The sequence below is a fragment of the Fundulus heteroclitus genome, chromosome 14 (assembly GCF_011125445.2).
Source record: "Fundulus heteroclitus isolate FHET01 chromosome 14, MU-UCD_Fhet_4.1, whole genome shotgun sequence".
Lineage (NCBI taxonomy): Eukaryota > Metazoa > Chordata > Actinopteri > Cyprinodontiformes > Fundulidae > Fundulus > Fundulus heteroclitus.
The window spans coordinates 19601052-19618265 of NC_046374.1; the positions used below are offsets into that span (position 1 = coordinate 19601052).

General features: G+C 39.6%; 1 protein-coding gene across 22 annotated transcripts in view; it reads right to left on the reverse strand.

Annotated features, from left to right (window-relative positions):
* The window catches only part of LOC105937280 (adhesion G protein-coupled receptor L3), a 333177-nt gene that overhangs the window by 202331 nt on the left and 113632 nt on the right, over positions 1 to 17214 (reverse strand). For all 22 annotated transcript variants that reach the window (XM_036146482.1, XM_036146481.1, XM_036146486.1 and 19 more), the window contains one exon: positions 3082 to 3295. In XM_036146482.1, coding sequence (XP_036002375.1) covers positions 3082 to 3295 — 214 coding nt within the window. The remainder of the gene's footprint in view (positions 1 to 3081; positions 3296 to 17214) is intronic.

Below are 17214 nucleotides of genomic sequence, written 5' to 3' on the forward strand. Positions count from 1 at the left end.
CTCACTGGTAGGTTTAATTTACAAAGAGAAACTACCCTTTTTAAAAATATTGATCCAAAAAAAAGCACTTTCTCTGTCTAAATGACTCGTTTCTGTTCTTTAACCTTAACGAGCTGCAACGCCTAGCAACGGCCCCGGCAGCCCAACGGCGAAAAGGTCGAGGGAGGTGGTGCTCATTTGTTGCGCTAACCTTCACATGCTAATGTGTAGCAGAGTCACCGCGGCAATAAATATCACTGAATCCTCTCACCTGATCCCGACTCCTCTTCCTCATCCATTTTCAATTCACAACACCCACACCCTTTATCCACTTAGTCACTTCCTCCGCCAAGAAAAAGTGCTCTGGCTCTGAATCGGCTCGTACTTATCTCTGAGCATCATTTAAACGCCCCTGCTAGCAATGAAATGCTAAAAAGACGGACTGCTTCTCGGTGTTTTATGTTCCCTTTGGACCCTTTGATTCATTCCAGCCAGGATTTTTCTGCGTGAGTGGGCAGCCAGGAGTGAGAGGGAAAAAAAGGAGCAACAGGGTGCATCAATTATGTGACAACTTGTTTCAAACCGTCTCTTTTAACTATCCGCCGCTTTTCACGCCGTTGATTATCTGAACTCTATGGTACCAAACTGAAAACGAAGGAGCAATTGTTTGATAGAGTCGAAAAGTCCATTAGTGTTTTTTTTTTCCTCAAAGGGGCAAGTGAAAAGTGGAACTAAAGCTTTGGAAATAAAAAATAAAAAGAAAGTGGACATATGTTTAGCTTTTGGAAATAAAGCGAGCCAGAAAAAAAGTCAATTTAGAGGAGCAATTTAGATAAAGCCTGTCCCCTTCGCATTTCTCAAGGGTGCTTTGACCTCAAAAGAAGGAGTACCGACGCCGCCGAGAAACATCCCAGCATGGAGCTCTCATTCTGCTCTTAATGCTGCCATACGTCAACAAAATAGCTCCTGCGGATTAAATGTACACTCAATCCACACTCCCCCTGGAGTGCAATATTTTCTAAAATTCAAGCTTAGTTAAAACTCCCAAACAAGTGTATGTATTACCCTAATGTTGGCAATCAATAACGCGGCAAAAGCCAGCACACAGCTAGGCTTCATTGTAGCTTTTGCAGACAAATGGGTGCGCGTTGGAGGTTTTTGCTCCAAGGGGGGGGTTATGATTCTGGAAACGCAGCTCCGATCCAATCCGATCTCCTCAAGCGTGTAATTATTTTTGACAAACAACTGCTAATGATTATTGATGTGTGTCAAACCAGATTTATGACCAGAACAGATAAACAGGTGTGATGAAGGTTTTGTTAATAGAGGCTGTTATGGATCGGTGCCATTCTTTCATTTAATAGTAACAGAGATGAACGCACAGAACATACAGTTAAACCAACCCATTCCCAAACCATGCTAACATGAGATTTCTGAACATAATTTCCTACTTTACAGCCTCCTCAGAAGGAGGATCTTTTAAGAGAGTGCGGAAAAAAGGCTGATTTACTTGAAATTGAAAGCGACAGGTGTTATTTTGTACCTGCTTTAATTTTTTTTTTAACATGAAATCATGCTCAAGTTGATTACTGAACAGCATGAATCAAGTTTTGCACAAGTGAGAGCACACTCATAAGGTCATTTGCTGAATTAGTCACAAATATCACCGTGTTTATTATGACGCTCTCTACCGCAAACACCACAGAGCCAAAGTAATATCATCTAAAAGACCTAACTGGAGCCATAAACGCAATCCATGTGCAGCGAACATTTAGAGAAAGGTAATTTGAGTAAATATGAAAACCAGATTTTTGTCATTTATTAAAGAAAGAATCTGTCAATATGTGAGAATATTAGCATCCACAGTGTCAGGCCATGAATTAACTTTGATAAACCAGTTTTTTTTTTTGGATAGCCAGGTTCAGTTTCACCAGCCGCATCCCGGGCCGGATGGCTGTCAGATCTGTAGAGTCCAGAAATCCCAGAGCCGTCATCACCACTTCCCCTAATGCTTTCAGGCTTGTTGAATAAAAAAACCATCAGCCATCAGAATTTATTTTCAACTTTAAAAGAAGAAACTGCATTTGAATTAATTTAACGTCGCTCCAGTCGACTGCCCTTCAGTTTGTGTTTGTCTGTTAAATCAGCCCCATTAAGTTCAAAATTCACATAAACTATGAAAATCACTCATGAAGAATTTATTCATGTTTAACCACTGGAGTTTTAAAAAATGCATCTTAATATGTTCAAACCCATGTGTTTTCACATCTGAGGTACATTCTGTGCATTTAAAATGAACTCTGGTTCGCTTTCCCTCCTCTAGGCGTTATTTTGTGTAGACGTGAACACAGCAATCCCACCAGGTTGTGGTTTAACTCAACTGATTTGGACCAAAGTAAACAAAGGAAAGTTGTGAAAACACGCTGAAAGTAGAAATAAAACGGGTAAAAACATTGTGGAAAATTTTTTTAGGATTAAGCTACAAATCCTGGCCATAAGCTTTTGTTGTATTACTTTAAAACCTGCAGGCTACGCTGTGATAGCCACATGACACTAAAAAGCCATGTGCTTTCATTCATTCATTTTTTTTTAATGTGAATCAAATTATCTTGTTTTTCTCCATGCAGGTACAGTTTTACAGTGTTTTTATAAAGGAGAGAAAACACTTTTTTTTTTTCCTTTAACTGATTCGCTGTATTTTAGCAAATCTGTGAGAGATCATTCAGGCAGAGCTAAATAACAACCTTGTCTGTTGTTAAATAATTTGCTTATTCGTAACACTTTACCGTGTTACGCGACTATGCTTATGGGAGTTTTAGTACTGATAATGGCATATATTAGCATTTATTCCCCGCCTTCAGCACATAACACTGAGAATGGGTTATCAAAGTCATCTTTAGATGCAATAATGTTTAGTCTGAAATTTACCCCAAATCAAACATTATTTGCCGAGTTAAAAGCTTTAAGTAAATTATAAATAAATTGCCCTGAACATCCATCACCAAAACTGAGTTCAAACTTAAACATGACCGTTTTTTTTTTTTTCTGTTTTGTTTTCAATCGCCAAGGTTAGTGCTTCAGCCGATTTGTATGTGCAGTTACCTCTGAGACATGATCTTGTATGCATCTGGAAGATAGCACCGCGTGTTCTCCATCTGCGCGGGGTCCGCGTCGCAGATCTTGTCATCCGTGCGGCCGTAGTTGGCGCTCTCGATCATGATGACGTCTGTGCCCGGGCAGCGGAGCTCGATGGGGTAGCTCTCGCAGGACAGCTCCCTTCTCACCACCGCCATGGGGATGGGTGCTCTGCCTAAAGCTGCAAAGGACGAGAGAAAAGTGAGTTTGAGAATTTCTGCCATCTTGCATACAAGTTGAAGATTTCCATAAAAAATAAATAAATAAATAAACAAACAGGAAAGAAAAAGCAAAAGCAGCTTCATCCTGGAGCTCGCGGGGTTTGTTTGTGAAGACGTGAATAAAATTATGTATATTTCAACAGGAAAGAAGAAAAATGCAAGAACAGATGGGAGGACCTGCAATCAAAAGGTCTGACATTGAGACATGTGGGAAAAAAAAAAAAAAAAGGTTCTCCACCCTTCTCTCAAGAGTGGGGGCTGATTGGACGTGGGTTGTTTGGAGTGGGAGGATAAGCAACACCACAGGGGCCCTCCAGAGGCCAGGAGTTGTGGAAAGAAGACTGAGTACGAGACTGACACTGACCACACAGAAAGAAGAAGTGTGTTTGTTGGGTTTCCTGAGAGAAAATACACTGTTAATTATTTGTGCAGTAAACTGGGAGATTAGGGGGAGAAACACAGAAAACAGCGTATTGAGGAAACATGAGAGCTGTTGGGTTTATTGTATTTTAAGGGAAGGGGGGGGGGGGGTCACAGAGGCAGGAAAAGAAGGGTCGAGAGATGGATTAAAATAAAGATAAAGAGTCAATTTCTTGTAAAACGTCTCATGTTAACTGCCAAGAACAAATAAATGGCTAAGGAGCCATGTATTTATTGGACTGAGTGACGGCCGTCTGTGGGTCACCGTTTCGCTGTTCCTCTGGGACACGAGAGCGCGCAAGCGGGCCCGCTAACGTCCGCAGGCCCAGACCGCCGTACAACTGAGCATGTGCATAACAGGCTGCAGAAGTTCTGTGTTTAGAGCCAGATATTTAAAAAAAAAAAAAAAAAAAAAAAAAAAAGAAAGAAATGAGCGGAAAGAATAAACACTGGCCTGTGTGACAGTGAGGGGAAGTGTGGAGGTTTAAGATCTTATAAACATCCTTTCAGACGAGTCTCTGGGCTACATAAAGCACTGCGAGATGATGCTAAGTGAAACAGAAAAGAGAGGCAGAAATAGACTCGGTTATATTAAGCTTGGTGACTAAAATAAATGTACTTTAACTTTTACCAGTATAATAATGTCAGTATTTTCCCGAACTTGTGCCGTTGATCTTTGCAGTAAAAGATCAGATTTTTTTTTAGAACCGCTGAGCTGTAAGCGTCCTCATTACCTTTTCCGAAATTTGAAAAAGTTATGGTTTCAAAACCGCTAAAGTTTTAGAGAGCTTAGAGTAATGCAGCCCTACAGCGGACGTATGTGCGCACGTCTGTAAAGCAGCTAAATGCTGGTTAGCTACACAAGCAGATGTGATTATGTAAGCAGGCGATATAAACTTGATATACTCTATAAAGATCACGGTACGGTAGAATATTTCGTTAAATGAGCAGTTTTGCTTAAAAGTGGCAAGAAAATTTGGCAGGTATGACTTCTGTTTTTGTTCTTAATCATTATGCTGTATTATTTTAACATCAATAACTGCTGCTTTTCCTTTTTTTATATAAAAGCAATGAGATCATAAAAGACATTTGCTTTAATTTTTTTGTGTAAATACAAAGACACCTACCATCAGAATTTCCTACCAGACTATGCCCGGTACTGAACAAGGGAAAAATTACCAGATTATTTATTTAAGAGTTTATGACAGCCTCCGCTTAGCAAACCGTACACAACGTATTTCACTTTAGATTTTTATCTTTGGCTACGTTCACACTGCAGGTCTTGATGCTCAATTCCTAATTTCTGCTGAAATCAGATTTTTTTTTGGAGGTGGCCGTTCATACTACTATTAAATGTGACCGCCATCAGCTGTCTGAACGGTTCAAGACCACAAAGCGACCCACGTGCGCCGATAATAGAAGCAGACATCTGTAAGTAATGGTGAATGTAATTGTTTCTAGAGGTGTTCAATTCAGTTTTGTTAAAAACAAAACGAGGAAAAAAAAAATAAGCAGACAACGGCCAGCATCTCTCCTTGTTATTATTAGAAATCTGTTGAGCAATGGGATCAGACAACATTAAGACCACATCATAGCAAGATAAATAAGGTAAGCAGAAAGCAGCACAGCTATTAATAATGGCGCTAACTGCTAACTGAAGACGGATAAAATGCGACATGACCAACTCTTTGAAAAATATCCCGATACATATCCAAATTAGTACCACATATGGAAGCATTTTTTGGGGGGGGGGGGGTGAAAAGATCGGAATTGGGCCGTGCACACTGCCATGAAAAAGATTAATATGGGTCGCATATGGGCAAAAACATCAGATTTGGAACGCATTTTACTGCAGTGTGAACGTAGCCATTGTGGTCCTCAGGACACTAAATTTTACATCCTAAAAACTGGAAGGTGGAACATCTTTAAAAGAACTTAGACTACATTGTCCTTTAACTGCAGATCCACAGTTTACATTCGAGTCAAACGTCGTTGCAAGGCTTGTCGTACAAACAAAAGACAAACATTAAGAAAGACATTTTCTATGTTTAGAAAAGTTCTGGTGGTAAGACCATCTGAATAGTGCAAGTATATGTATGTGTTGACACGCAGATTCACACGTGTTGTACATTGCTTGAGATGATGATCATAGAAGGTGGATAAGCTGCACACACATGAAGCTTAAAAAAAATACACTGACAGCCTCTTTCTCCTGATTTTGATTTTTTTCCTCATGAAACACTTAATAACCCACTCTACCTGAGAACTGAAGTGCACAATTTTCTATCATTACTTCTATCATTTTTTTTCTCACTCATATGATCAACTTATTGTGTCACATGTCTAGAGTTTAGGTGATGGAGGGAGAAAAAAATTCAGATTCATCTAGAAGCTGAGCTATATTGATCATTTCATTTTATTTTTTTTCAGGTTTGTCCAGCATCCTGTCAGCTCAGAGTGTTTTTCTGTGTAAACTTTTTTTTTTCTTCTCATTGGCGCTCAAGCTTTATTCAAGTTCCAGTGGCTAGGAACGTCTAATTATACTTGAAAATATCTTACCGCAACAATGTCCACCTGACTCTTGGTGTAATAATCACAAAACTCGAGGATGGTGAGATCAAGGCTCTGTGGGGTCGGGGGGTGGGCAGACAATCTGTTGCAGCACTCTTTGTTCTTAAGCCTCCCTGATGGCAATGCATGATGGATAGGTGTAAAAAAAAAAAAAAAAAAAAAAATCCCTAGGTGCATAATACAAGAACAGCAAGGCACCCAGCCTGTATCAGTGAAAGTCAGCCAGGTATTGCTCTTTATATTTCCCTACAAATAAAAACAGCAAACACAAAGAGACGCAATGAGGTGAAGCGACGGGAGAGGACCGTCATTATCGTGTCATTTCATTTTGTCTCATAAATCATTCAAACCCCAATACACTAAAGCACACTTCCTATTGAAACATCACAGACTGGAATAATTATTTCCAATGCAGGGATGAAAGCTACCAATTATCTTCCTCTTAGTGGGAAGATTTATTCCGCCTCCTAAACAGCACTGGTGCGAATCAAACCAAAGTTTGCTGAAACAAATAACAGCATGAGAAAAGGGGGATATAATACAGGTTGACTCAGGCAGGTGCACTTAGGAAACGGAAAAAAAAAAAAAAGATGCATAATTTAGTTTGATTAAATCAGAACAAATTGTTTCTGATCCTTGTGTATTTGTGTTTGCTCTTTAAACGAGCGCAGCCAGAAGAGAGAGAAAAATGTCAACCGAATAGCTCACATTGAAAATGTTCATGATTTGCAGAAAAGCTCAACTCCTGTTTTCATAATTGTAGGTTTTACCACATTTTGGCAAATGTCATCATAGGGTACAATGTTTAAATATATATATATATATATATATATATATATATATATATATATATATATAAAGAGGAATTCATAACTAACTATCGACAGCAAATTATATTTAAGAAATAGGATGCATCATCCTTCTATTTATTATTGCCACGGCTGTTCAGTCACACTAGGAACATATTACAACCTATTTAATTTTTTGTAGACAATTTTTTTGTAGTATTTTTTTGTAGACAAGATATATTAAAAATTATTGGAAGCTTACCAGGTTCTAAAATTTCCTTAAATCTAACCCCAAGTGTCCAAAACAGAATCCACATCGACATTTATATAACAAAAAGGGGGGAAACATAATATCTGCCATGATTAATAGCTTGCCGAACCATTTTTAGAAGTGATAAAGCAATTACTTCCAACATGACTTCATCACGCTTTTGCATTGTTGTGGAGGAATTTTGATCCACTGCTCCTTAGAACATTGCTTTAGTTTGTTTAGATCCAGCAACATCTGCTTCTTCTTAAGTCTCTAAAGGTCCCACCTAGGGGTGGACAATAATTCAATATGAATATATACCGTGATATATCTTTATCCAATAAAGGTGATATGATATTTCCAATATTTGAATATACATTACAGTCTATGATTACATTATTTGTCATTGACTGATGTCCGGGGTTTTATGTAATTTTATGCGTTTTCTTTTTTTTTAAAGCAAATATTGGAGGAGTTTTATAAACACAAGTTTGTACAGACATCTTTTGTGGGCATTCTTTGCAGTCTTTCTGAGGGTTTTATTTGGTTTACATTGATATGATAGTTATATTACATCGACCGAAATTAAGAAATATATTTTGATACAGGTTTTGCCCATATTGTCCAGCCCTATTCCCACCACAGGATTTGACTGGCGCCTTGCCCTTTTGCAGGGTCCCAGGTCAAACCCAATTCATCACCTCTCCACTACCTTGCCTGATGTCTTTACTGACGCTTGGTTTTTCCATTGTACCATCACCAAACATCTCCTACCTGTCCCACCTGATCAAACTAGAAGGTTTGTGGTTCACTCAGGTGCAACTTTGCAAACCTGATTACATAATCGTTTTAGGGAAGAGGATCCCTCGTTCCAACCTTTCCTTTTCTAACAGAACTGTCATTTACGTCAATGTTTACCCTACTGCAGTAGATCTGAAGGGTCTGAGGTGAAGCTTTTACTTTTTTATTTGCTATTTTTTATGTTGTGGTGAATGCACTGGGATGCCCACTTCTGTGAAGAGTGGCAGCGGTTTCCCAATTGTGCTTAATTAACTTTTTTTTATGTTTTTAGCCGTTAGTTGTTTAGTTTTATGAGTCACAGAGCTCTGGGAAGACAAGGATTTTGGAAATGTGCTTGGGATCTATAAGTTCTCAAAATATAATGGCTTCCTATTCAATAAAGGTTGTCGTTTTTAGTTAAAAAGAAGTTTCAGTAGAGTAAATAAGGAAAATACAGCATACATCAATGTTAGTGTTTGTAACAGAAAATGTGTAGAAAAATCAAAAGGTCTAATACTTTTAGGCCCGGTAATTCCCCTTTATCAAAAATGACAGGTCGTAGCTAATGTTATATCAAGGTAGCTTTAACTTAATTCCCCTAAATAAATTTTTACAATATGGTATGAATCAACTTTTACATCACTCTCCAAAATCCCTGCAGTTGATGCCTCCCCAAAAAGACGCATTAAAAAAACATCAGAGAAGACGACACCGTCGACACAGACACCGGCAATCCCTCTAATGCAAGCTGGTAAAAGCGCGCCAGCGATGCTTCGAATTACCCTGTTACTCAACAACTGTGCGTTTAATTACATCTGAGGCCGAAGGGCATTGATTGATAGAGCTCATATTGCTCAGGTACCACAGGCAGCATCCTGGCCCAATTTCTCTCTCTCTAACACGCACATTTTTTTTTTTTTTTTTTTTTTACCTGCACTCATCATTGTCAGATCCAGTGAAAATCGAAATTAGCCCCGCAGAAAGCCTTCTCTGAACCTCTGTTCCAACATGTTCTCCCTTCCCCCAGCTGCGAAAACTTTAGAGGTGTATTAATATGCTGCCCGTATCTCAGTTTAGCACGGCAGATTCTCTCTGGATAAGTCCACGGCTGAAAATGGGAAAAGAAAAGAAAAAGTAAAGGGAAAGAAGATCAAGATAGGCAAACGGAAGTGGCTATACTGGAAACTTTCACCACCTCTGAAGCGCCGAAGTCGTTTTCATCGTGACGCCTGCCCATGACGTAACTCGCTAATGATTATTTCACAAATACGCAATTACTCACCAAAAAGGGCAAGAGAAAGGTCAGAGAGAAAAATGGTCATTTGGAAAATGTCGCTCCCCCCCACAGAGCCGAAACCATCACTCCAAGGAGGAATTCTTTGATGCACTTATTGCGCGCTCGCTAATGGCGGCGGAGAATAAGAAAGAGAAAAGAAATGTGCAGCTAAAATGCTCATGCTTGCTTTAGTGACACGGGCTTTTTACCTTCCCTTGATCCAAAAGACTCTAAAACTCAGACAGAGAGGGCTATGACATTTAAAAGTCATCACTGGGAACAAAACAGTGGCCTTTGGGGGGCTGGCTTCTTTTTCATCTCTGGCGAAAACATGTCAGAGTGGAGCTGTTAAGGTCGGCCATTGCTCACATTACACTGAACCCTGCTGAATGAGCCAAAACCAGCTGGATAACCGGCTTTTTGAGGACATGCGGTAGTTCCTGAAAAGAGACACATGGTTTAAATGGTAGGGACTCCTTCAAAGTTTTCTAGGCTGATTGCAGAGACTCCGGGCTTGGATGTGACCTTTTCTAGATTTGCCTCCAAAAACAAGATTAACAGTAAGGGTTGACTAGCTTGTGATAAAGTCCACAGTAGTGGAGTTTTGAAACCACAAAATTTTGACAGGACAAGAGAATATGCGACAGGGACCACCCTTTGCTGTGCACTGCCAGTCAGCTGGCTGAAAGAAGACTCCCACACTTTTCCTTGCTCATATCTTTGAAAATATACTTCTAACACGAGATGTTACGTCGCCATTTGTTCAAAGCTTTAATATAAGTTGAAATCTTAGGGGACAATTTAAAGGTTTGCCTTTATCTTTAAACAGATAGTTTATCTTATTACAAATATGCATTACGGTTTAAAACCTTTTGTCTGGTAAATGCCCACTAGTTATACATATTAGTAGTAGAGTTAACGTCGCACCTATATATTGTGCTGTGTAAATAGAGAATCTTTTGATCTTATTTAAACAAAGTCAACAGAATTGGTCGGGTGGAAATTAGCACAGAGATAACGGTTAGCTTTACTACCAACACTGTCTATGTGCTTTGCTTGCATGTTAAGCGTAGCCTACATCAGAGGTAACCAAGGCCAGTGCTTGAGAGCTACTATCCAGCAACTTTTAGATGCATCCCTCCTCCAACACGCCTGAATCAAAGGCCTCTGCAAAGTTGGTTGGCTGGTTCTGACTGTTCTGAGAGCGGTTGAGGCGTTGCTTTCCATAATGACGCTACAGGCTCAGCGACTCATGCTGTTGAGAGAGCGGGAGGAAATGATGATCATCCCAAAAGGTTCTGTGCTGCACCGTGCTGCGGCCCCATCCTGCACATGCATGCGCGGAAAGTTCACGAGTTAATCAGAACAAGTGTTTAGATGGACGCTGATCGGATTATGGATCATAAACCAGCCCTCTCAATTGGTGTACGATTTCATTCTGACGGTAATCATTTCTTTATTAAGCTTTTACTTCTGAATGAAGGTACTTACTGTATGGGAGAGAGGAGCAGGGCTCTGAACTAACTTTTCAAGAATCAAGAGCCTTTACTGTTGTTATGTAAGCATAATGACATTTTTGGCGAGACACTCAGAATGATAAGAGGCAGACCCAAATGAAAAACACAGAAAAGGAAATATAAGCATCACTAAAGGACACTCAGAAGTAATAAAAAGTATTAAATATCTAACACCCTGTTTGATACTTCACACAAAAATTTGGAAAAAAAACAGAATAAACATCCTTGGAAGAAAAATATGTAGAAGGACAAATGTAGTATTTACATAAAATGCAGCTTGTGCTGAAATAGTCTATGAAATGGGCTGGTGGTATATTTGGTTGTCAGAAGTGGTGTTTAGGTGCACTAGAACAGGTTCAACCAAAGCACATTTGATACCAGTTTTAAAGCTTCACTTTTGTTGTGTTAAATCACTGTTCATGTAGTCAACATTGACTATTAAATGCTTGACTAACAATTTAGTCAACATAAACTTCTTTATTTGCAGCAAAAATATTTATTACCTAATATTATTGTAACAGAACACCTAAGTAGCAACTTGTTTTATTGTGCACTTATTAGTTCTCAGTCCAAAAAGTTGGAAAAAAGTAATTAATACAATACTGTTTTTATCTTTGTCCGATTCATTGATGAATTGTAAAAATAATGAAACGATTAATCGATTTTTAAAATGATGGTTAGTTGCAGCCCTAGCTCATGCTGCAGATCTTGAAGCTGAAATCAGCTTTTTTTTTTTTTGTATGGTCGTTCATAATACTAATTAAATGTGACCGCCATCAGACTGCTGTCTGAACAGTTAAAGACCCCAGGGCGATCTGTATGCACAGATAACAGAAGATGTCATACAGCAGCGCATTGTTTACAGAAGTAATTGGATGTAACTGTTTCTAGAAGTGTTCAATAAAGCTTTGTGAAAAAAAAAAGTTTTTGAAGGACAGCTATTAACGATGGTCTTTTGTGGGCCGTTCAAACTGAGGACGCTTTGAAAAGTATGCGATACATATCCAAATCAGTACCGCATATAGAAGTGGCACGAATTGGATTTTTGTTTGGGGTTCAGATTGAGATCACAAAACAATGCTATTATAAACGGCAACGAGATGTTGTCTGAGCATGTTAACAGTTGGGTAGCAAAACAAGACGTATAGATTTTTAAAAAGGCAAATGAACTTCAACTTCATTGAATTAATGGAAGATTGGAAGAAAGAGGGGAGGAGTGGATGGAGAAGGAGCTGATTCAACAGATCAAATGTCTCGTTTTCTTCAGCGAATTGCCTGATGGGTCCAGCCCCCAGAGCTGGTGATTAATTAGCACATGAATCTGGGAGCGGTGATTTGATTAGACCAATGGGAGCCTGTCACACCGACTTCTTAGTTTGCAACAAATGACGAACTAGTGGGCGGAGGAGGAGGGCTAGAAGAAGGTTCTTGCAAAGACTATTGTGCAAAGAAGCAAGAAATCTTTGAGAAAAGCTTTCTCAATAATACAAGAGTGATATTTTATCTTGAAGTGAGATACAGTTCAGGTAAATTGTTTTTAAATAAATTACGTTTACAGACGGCCCGAAGCAGGCTAATCTCAAAGGTTTCTCTTCTTTTTCTTTTTTTTTTTTTTTACCTGAGAGTGCAAAACTATCCAGGAACTGAACTGTCAAAGAACACTGCAGATTGAAAGCGTTTAACGAAAGAAACATCAATACAAAAAGGGCCTTTAGCTGCATGTGAAGATGTGCCAGACTAGAAAGAGGCGAGTTATTTTCATCTCACACTCAGCGGATGGTCACAGGAATCCCAGGAAATAAGTTTGGAAAGCTCCAAAAAAAAAAAATTCACAAAAAATGATTCATTTGATAGAAACAGGTGTAACTTGGTGAATTCCCCACGTGGCAGACGTTTCAAAAACCACCCTTGTTGGCTTTTGACACTTTAACCAACGATGCTGCTGAGAACAATCAGCATGTCTGCCTTTGATATCATCCAGACATCGGCTGCGACGCACCGGACCGAATCGGGTCATTTGTTTGGTTACAACTTGCATTTGCCGAACGCATTCTTTGCCATCAGGCCACGAGCGCTCGCCAGTTCCAGCGGAGGGGAGAGGGAAGACTGATGGTGGGTTACTGCAGGGCGGGGGCGGGGGGGGGGGGGGGGGGGGGGGAAGAAAATGTACAAGAGCGAGTTTCAAACTGTCAGTCAAACTGCCCATGGCGCCTGGAGGGAAATGAGCTCGTCAGTGTTAACAAATTAGCACAGGGGGATGCAGAAAGCAGCGCTGTTGCAATAAACAACCGCACCTAGACATACCAGGCTCCTTGTGGTGAGAGGTGTGTTTTTTTTTTTTTTATATTAAATTTAGGATAAACCACATGCAACATCTATCCACAAGACAGCAGTCGTTACACAGAGGCAGAATATTACATTTCATTCCCTGCTGCTACCGTGTATCAACATAGTTAAAGTTAATAACTGTGAGAGGCAATAAATTTCTCCCTATATGTGGAGGAGAACATGCAAAGCCCAGCAGCTTACATCCTTCTGTGATATATTATAAGCAGGCAGATACCTACTGTACAATTTGCATATGGCCGAGTATTAATACAAGCGTTTCTCCGCCGGTCCTTACAGATTCCTTCACATCCTCAAAAAAGACGAGGTGAAGTGTCCCTTAATCTAGCACCCACTTCAATTAAACTGATCACCACTTCGTTTCATTAAGTGCAAATACCACAAGAATAAAAAGCTAAGCTTTCATTAAGGTCTAGTGTTAAAAATCCTCAAATCATGTGAACTGCATTAGGCTGTTAGGTTACAGAAAGTTGAACTGAAATGGGTTCAAGTGGCGCAGATTTATGCTATAAATAGCTAACATGTTTACATCAAAAGAAAAAGCGTAAAGAAGGAAGCACATCTCTCAGAGAGAGGTTTGTGAAGAAAAAAAAACAAGCACTACAATGTCGTTAGATTCCATTATTTGATTAGTATTAGCGGTAGTTGTGGGGAGTGTAGTTGTGAATTTAAAATAACTTACGCCCCAAGAGGAAGGAACAAAAAGTAGGTCTCTCATTGAAGCTTGACGTTAAAAAATCATGTGAGATAAGCTAGATTTTTAGGTTAGATTTAAAAAAAAAAAAAAAAAACTTGAAGAGAAAGTTTGATTTTATTTTAGATGACTTGTGTTAATTTTAGCCGTGGACATCTAAAATTACAAGGAACTAAAAACAGAAACAAGTCTCTTGTCAAGTTCTGTTGTCAGTTGATTTCCTGACATCGTCACATCACCTTTAAAAATCCATCCCATCATGAATTTTGGTGGTGGCAGCATCGTGCTTTGGTAATGTTTTCCCCGCAGCAAGAACAGAGAAGCTGGTCAACGGGAAGGCGAATGGAGCTGGATACGGGAAAAGCCTTGAAGAAAACTAGTCACAGGCTGCAAAAGACTTGATCCCGAGCAACAAAACTTCAGTGCGCATTAAAATCCAAAAGCTTATATCAAAGCATATTCATATGTTAGAATGGCCTAGTTTAATATTAGAACTACGTTGATTGACTTTTCAGACTTTTAGTTAAAAAAAATAAAAGCCACACAACAACATCTTCCTTCCAGGTCCACAAGAATGCACTTCTTTGTGTTGGTCTATAAAATAAAAAAAAACACAACGATATACACTGACGTTTGTTGCAAACAAGGTGAAGTGAAATGTGAAAAGGTCAAGGGGTTTGAACACTTCTCAAGACAACGTATACTCTCAGGAGAATTTGTTCCAACATTCATTTCTCTGAGAATGTCTGGATTCTTTAAGTCTTTCCCATTTTTAGACTCAATCAAAGGAAGATTTGGACCATTTCCCATCTCGCATAGTCACATGTAATCAAACCATAAAGACTGAGCTGTTGACAGAGCGGGGCTCCGTCAGGATGTCCAAGCTAGAGGTGAATATGTACGGCAGGCAGCTGTTGCGCCAGCGGCTCATGACAGCCAGCAGGGCTTTGCTCAGCTCCAATCATGTCTAACATCATTTTACTGTTTCTCTCTCCTTTCATTGCCTTTTCCCCTCTCTTTCTATCTCTGCCTCCCTCCACCCCTGCATTAAACCCGCCCACCCGCCCACATGTTCGGCATCACACGAGGGAACGTCTCAGCCAAGAATAATGCACCTTGGCCCCCCCACCTACTGTACAAAGCCTCCTCGGGCTTAAGCTAACACCATCCCCTCTGCACAGTCGGGGGAGGTACACAACACCACACGTACGTACAAACACGGCTCCCAGAAGCGGACATGATTCAACACGGGCCCTTCGGTAACACGTGCCCTGGTAGTAATTGAGGTCAAAGAGAAGAAACAACAGGCTGAAATTTTTTGTCTCGCGTGAGAGGAAAGAGGTCTTTTCCTCACTCTTCTTTGACTCCGCATTACCTGATGGAATTGCCTCGCAGCATACCAGAGGCAAGAGCGCATGGCTGAGTTTAGCAAAGTGAACTGAGACAAACTGCGGTGCAGGCGGGCTAATGTGAACGTTACGGGGAGAGGAGGCTCAGACAAGGATACCGCACACAGTGGAAAGGAAAACGGATATATGCCCCCTTACACCTGTCTTCTGGTTTTGCCGTTTTTTCGTTGTTGCACTTAATGGTTTTAAATCTTGAAACAAATGTTATCTGGGAAGAAAACCTTGGTAAAAAGAAAGCAGTGTACCATTTATTTAACCACCATAAATTATTTTGTTTTGGTTAATAGCAAGCTATTTTCTTTCATAAAATATGGAGATATGCAATACTAGAAATCCACAAATCCCATTTAATATTATATTTTTTGAAGATTTAATTTTCCATTCATTGTGGTAGTGATCCGTATTTGATCAAGTAGACTCTTATTAAATGTGACAGGGTTGGACCCCTGTCCGAGCATCCACAGTCAATCTTCCACTGGTTAATATCATCTATCAGTCATATAACTGCATTTACTCACAGTAGACCATGAGCAGACTGTTAACAAAATGTCCACGGTGGAGACAAACTGAGAAATGTCTTGTGCCAGGCAGCTCCTTTTTACATCTGAAAATTTTGGACACAAAACTCCTGAAATTTTGAAAATATGAAATGGAGAACGATCGTAATGGCCAACAGTGCCTGGTGCCTGTGAAAAATGAAGAAAAAAAAAAAAAAACAGCCACTTATCAAAATGATAACCGACACTATAGAAAAATGCTTTGTTTAATGGCGGTCTTTAATACATGCAGCTTGCTTTATTCTTGTCATAAAAAGCCCCACTTCCATTCACTGAAGGAAATGACAGTGTGGGGGTAAAATAAAGTACACCGCGTTCAATTATTAGATTTATATGTATCCATATCTTTGACAAATATATTGTGATGTCATTGCTGTTGTATAATGACACACTTGCATCTGAGGGGTGCATTTTTTTTTATTTTGAGGTCACATTTAAGTACTTCTAGAAGCTGACAAAGATGATTTATATGATTAATTAATTACGGGGGAGACGGGGGATGTTACAATAAAACAATGCTTTCACTGTGTTCCGTTTGTTCTCGGTAGTCAGGATTCATGACCTCCAGAATGAAAAGATTTAACTGGAACAGCACCAAAAGTCGGTATTGAGATTATTTACGAATATTTAGTCAGTCGTACAGGTGCTACCTTTCAGGGTTCATCAGACGGGATCTTTCAGCTCTGTTTATTTGCACACAATATTACCTAGAACAGCATTATTGTCATTGTTATTGTTTAAACAACATTGCCAGCATTCATGTTTTTCCTACTTTCCGACATGAGTACCGACCTCAGAGGCAAAAGGAACGCACCATAAATCCCAGATTTATGGCCCCACAGTAACACTGATGCACACACTCCAGCCCACTAGGGGGCAGTAATACCCCCAAGGTTTTAGAGTATAACCTCAATCCTAAACATGTTGCTAAGAGCATACACATCCAAGATGACAGCATGAATTGTTCACATGGCAAGATTTGTAACGTGTTGGCTGATTTTCAAAACTTGAGAGACCCCACACATGATTTAATTTTTTTTTTTTTTAGATATAACAGCTTTAGTCCTACAGTGTTTTCAGCCAAACGGCAACCTCAACATGCCACGCACAAACAGATGTCATTCTGAACATTCAGATGTCAACTGGAAAATCTTGCAAAACCTCTGGAGATCAAACATTGTTTCAGAATAAATAAGCATGGCTGACCAGGAAGAACAATGGCGATCGTTTGTGGAGCGGTTTTAACAGATAAATACACCAATAAATTGGTT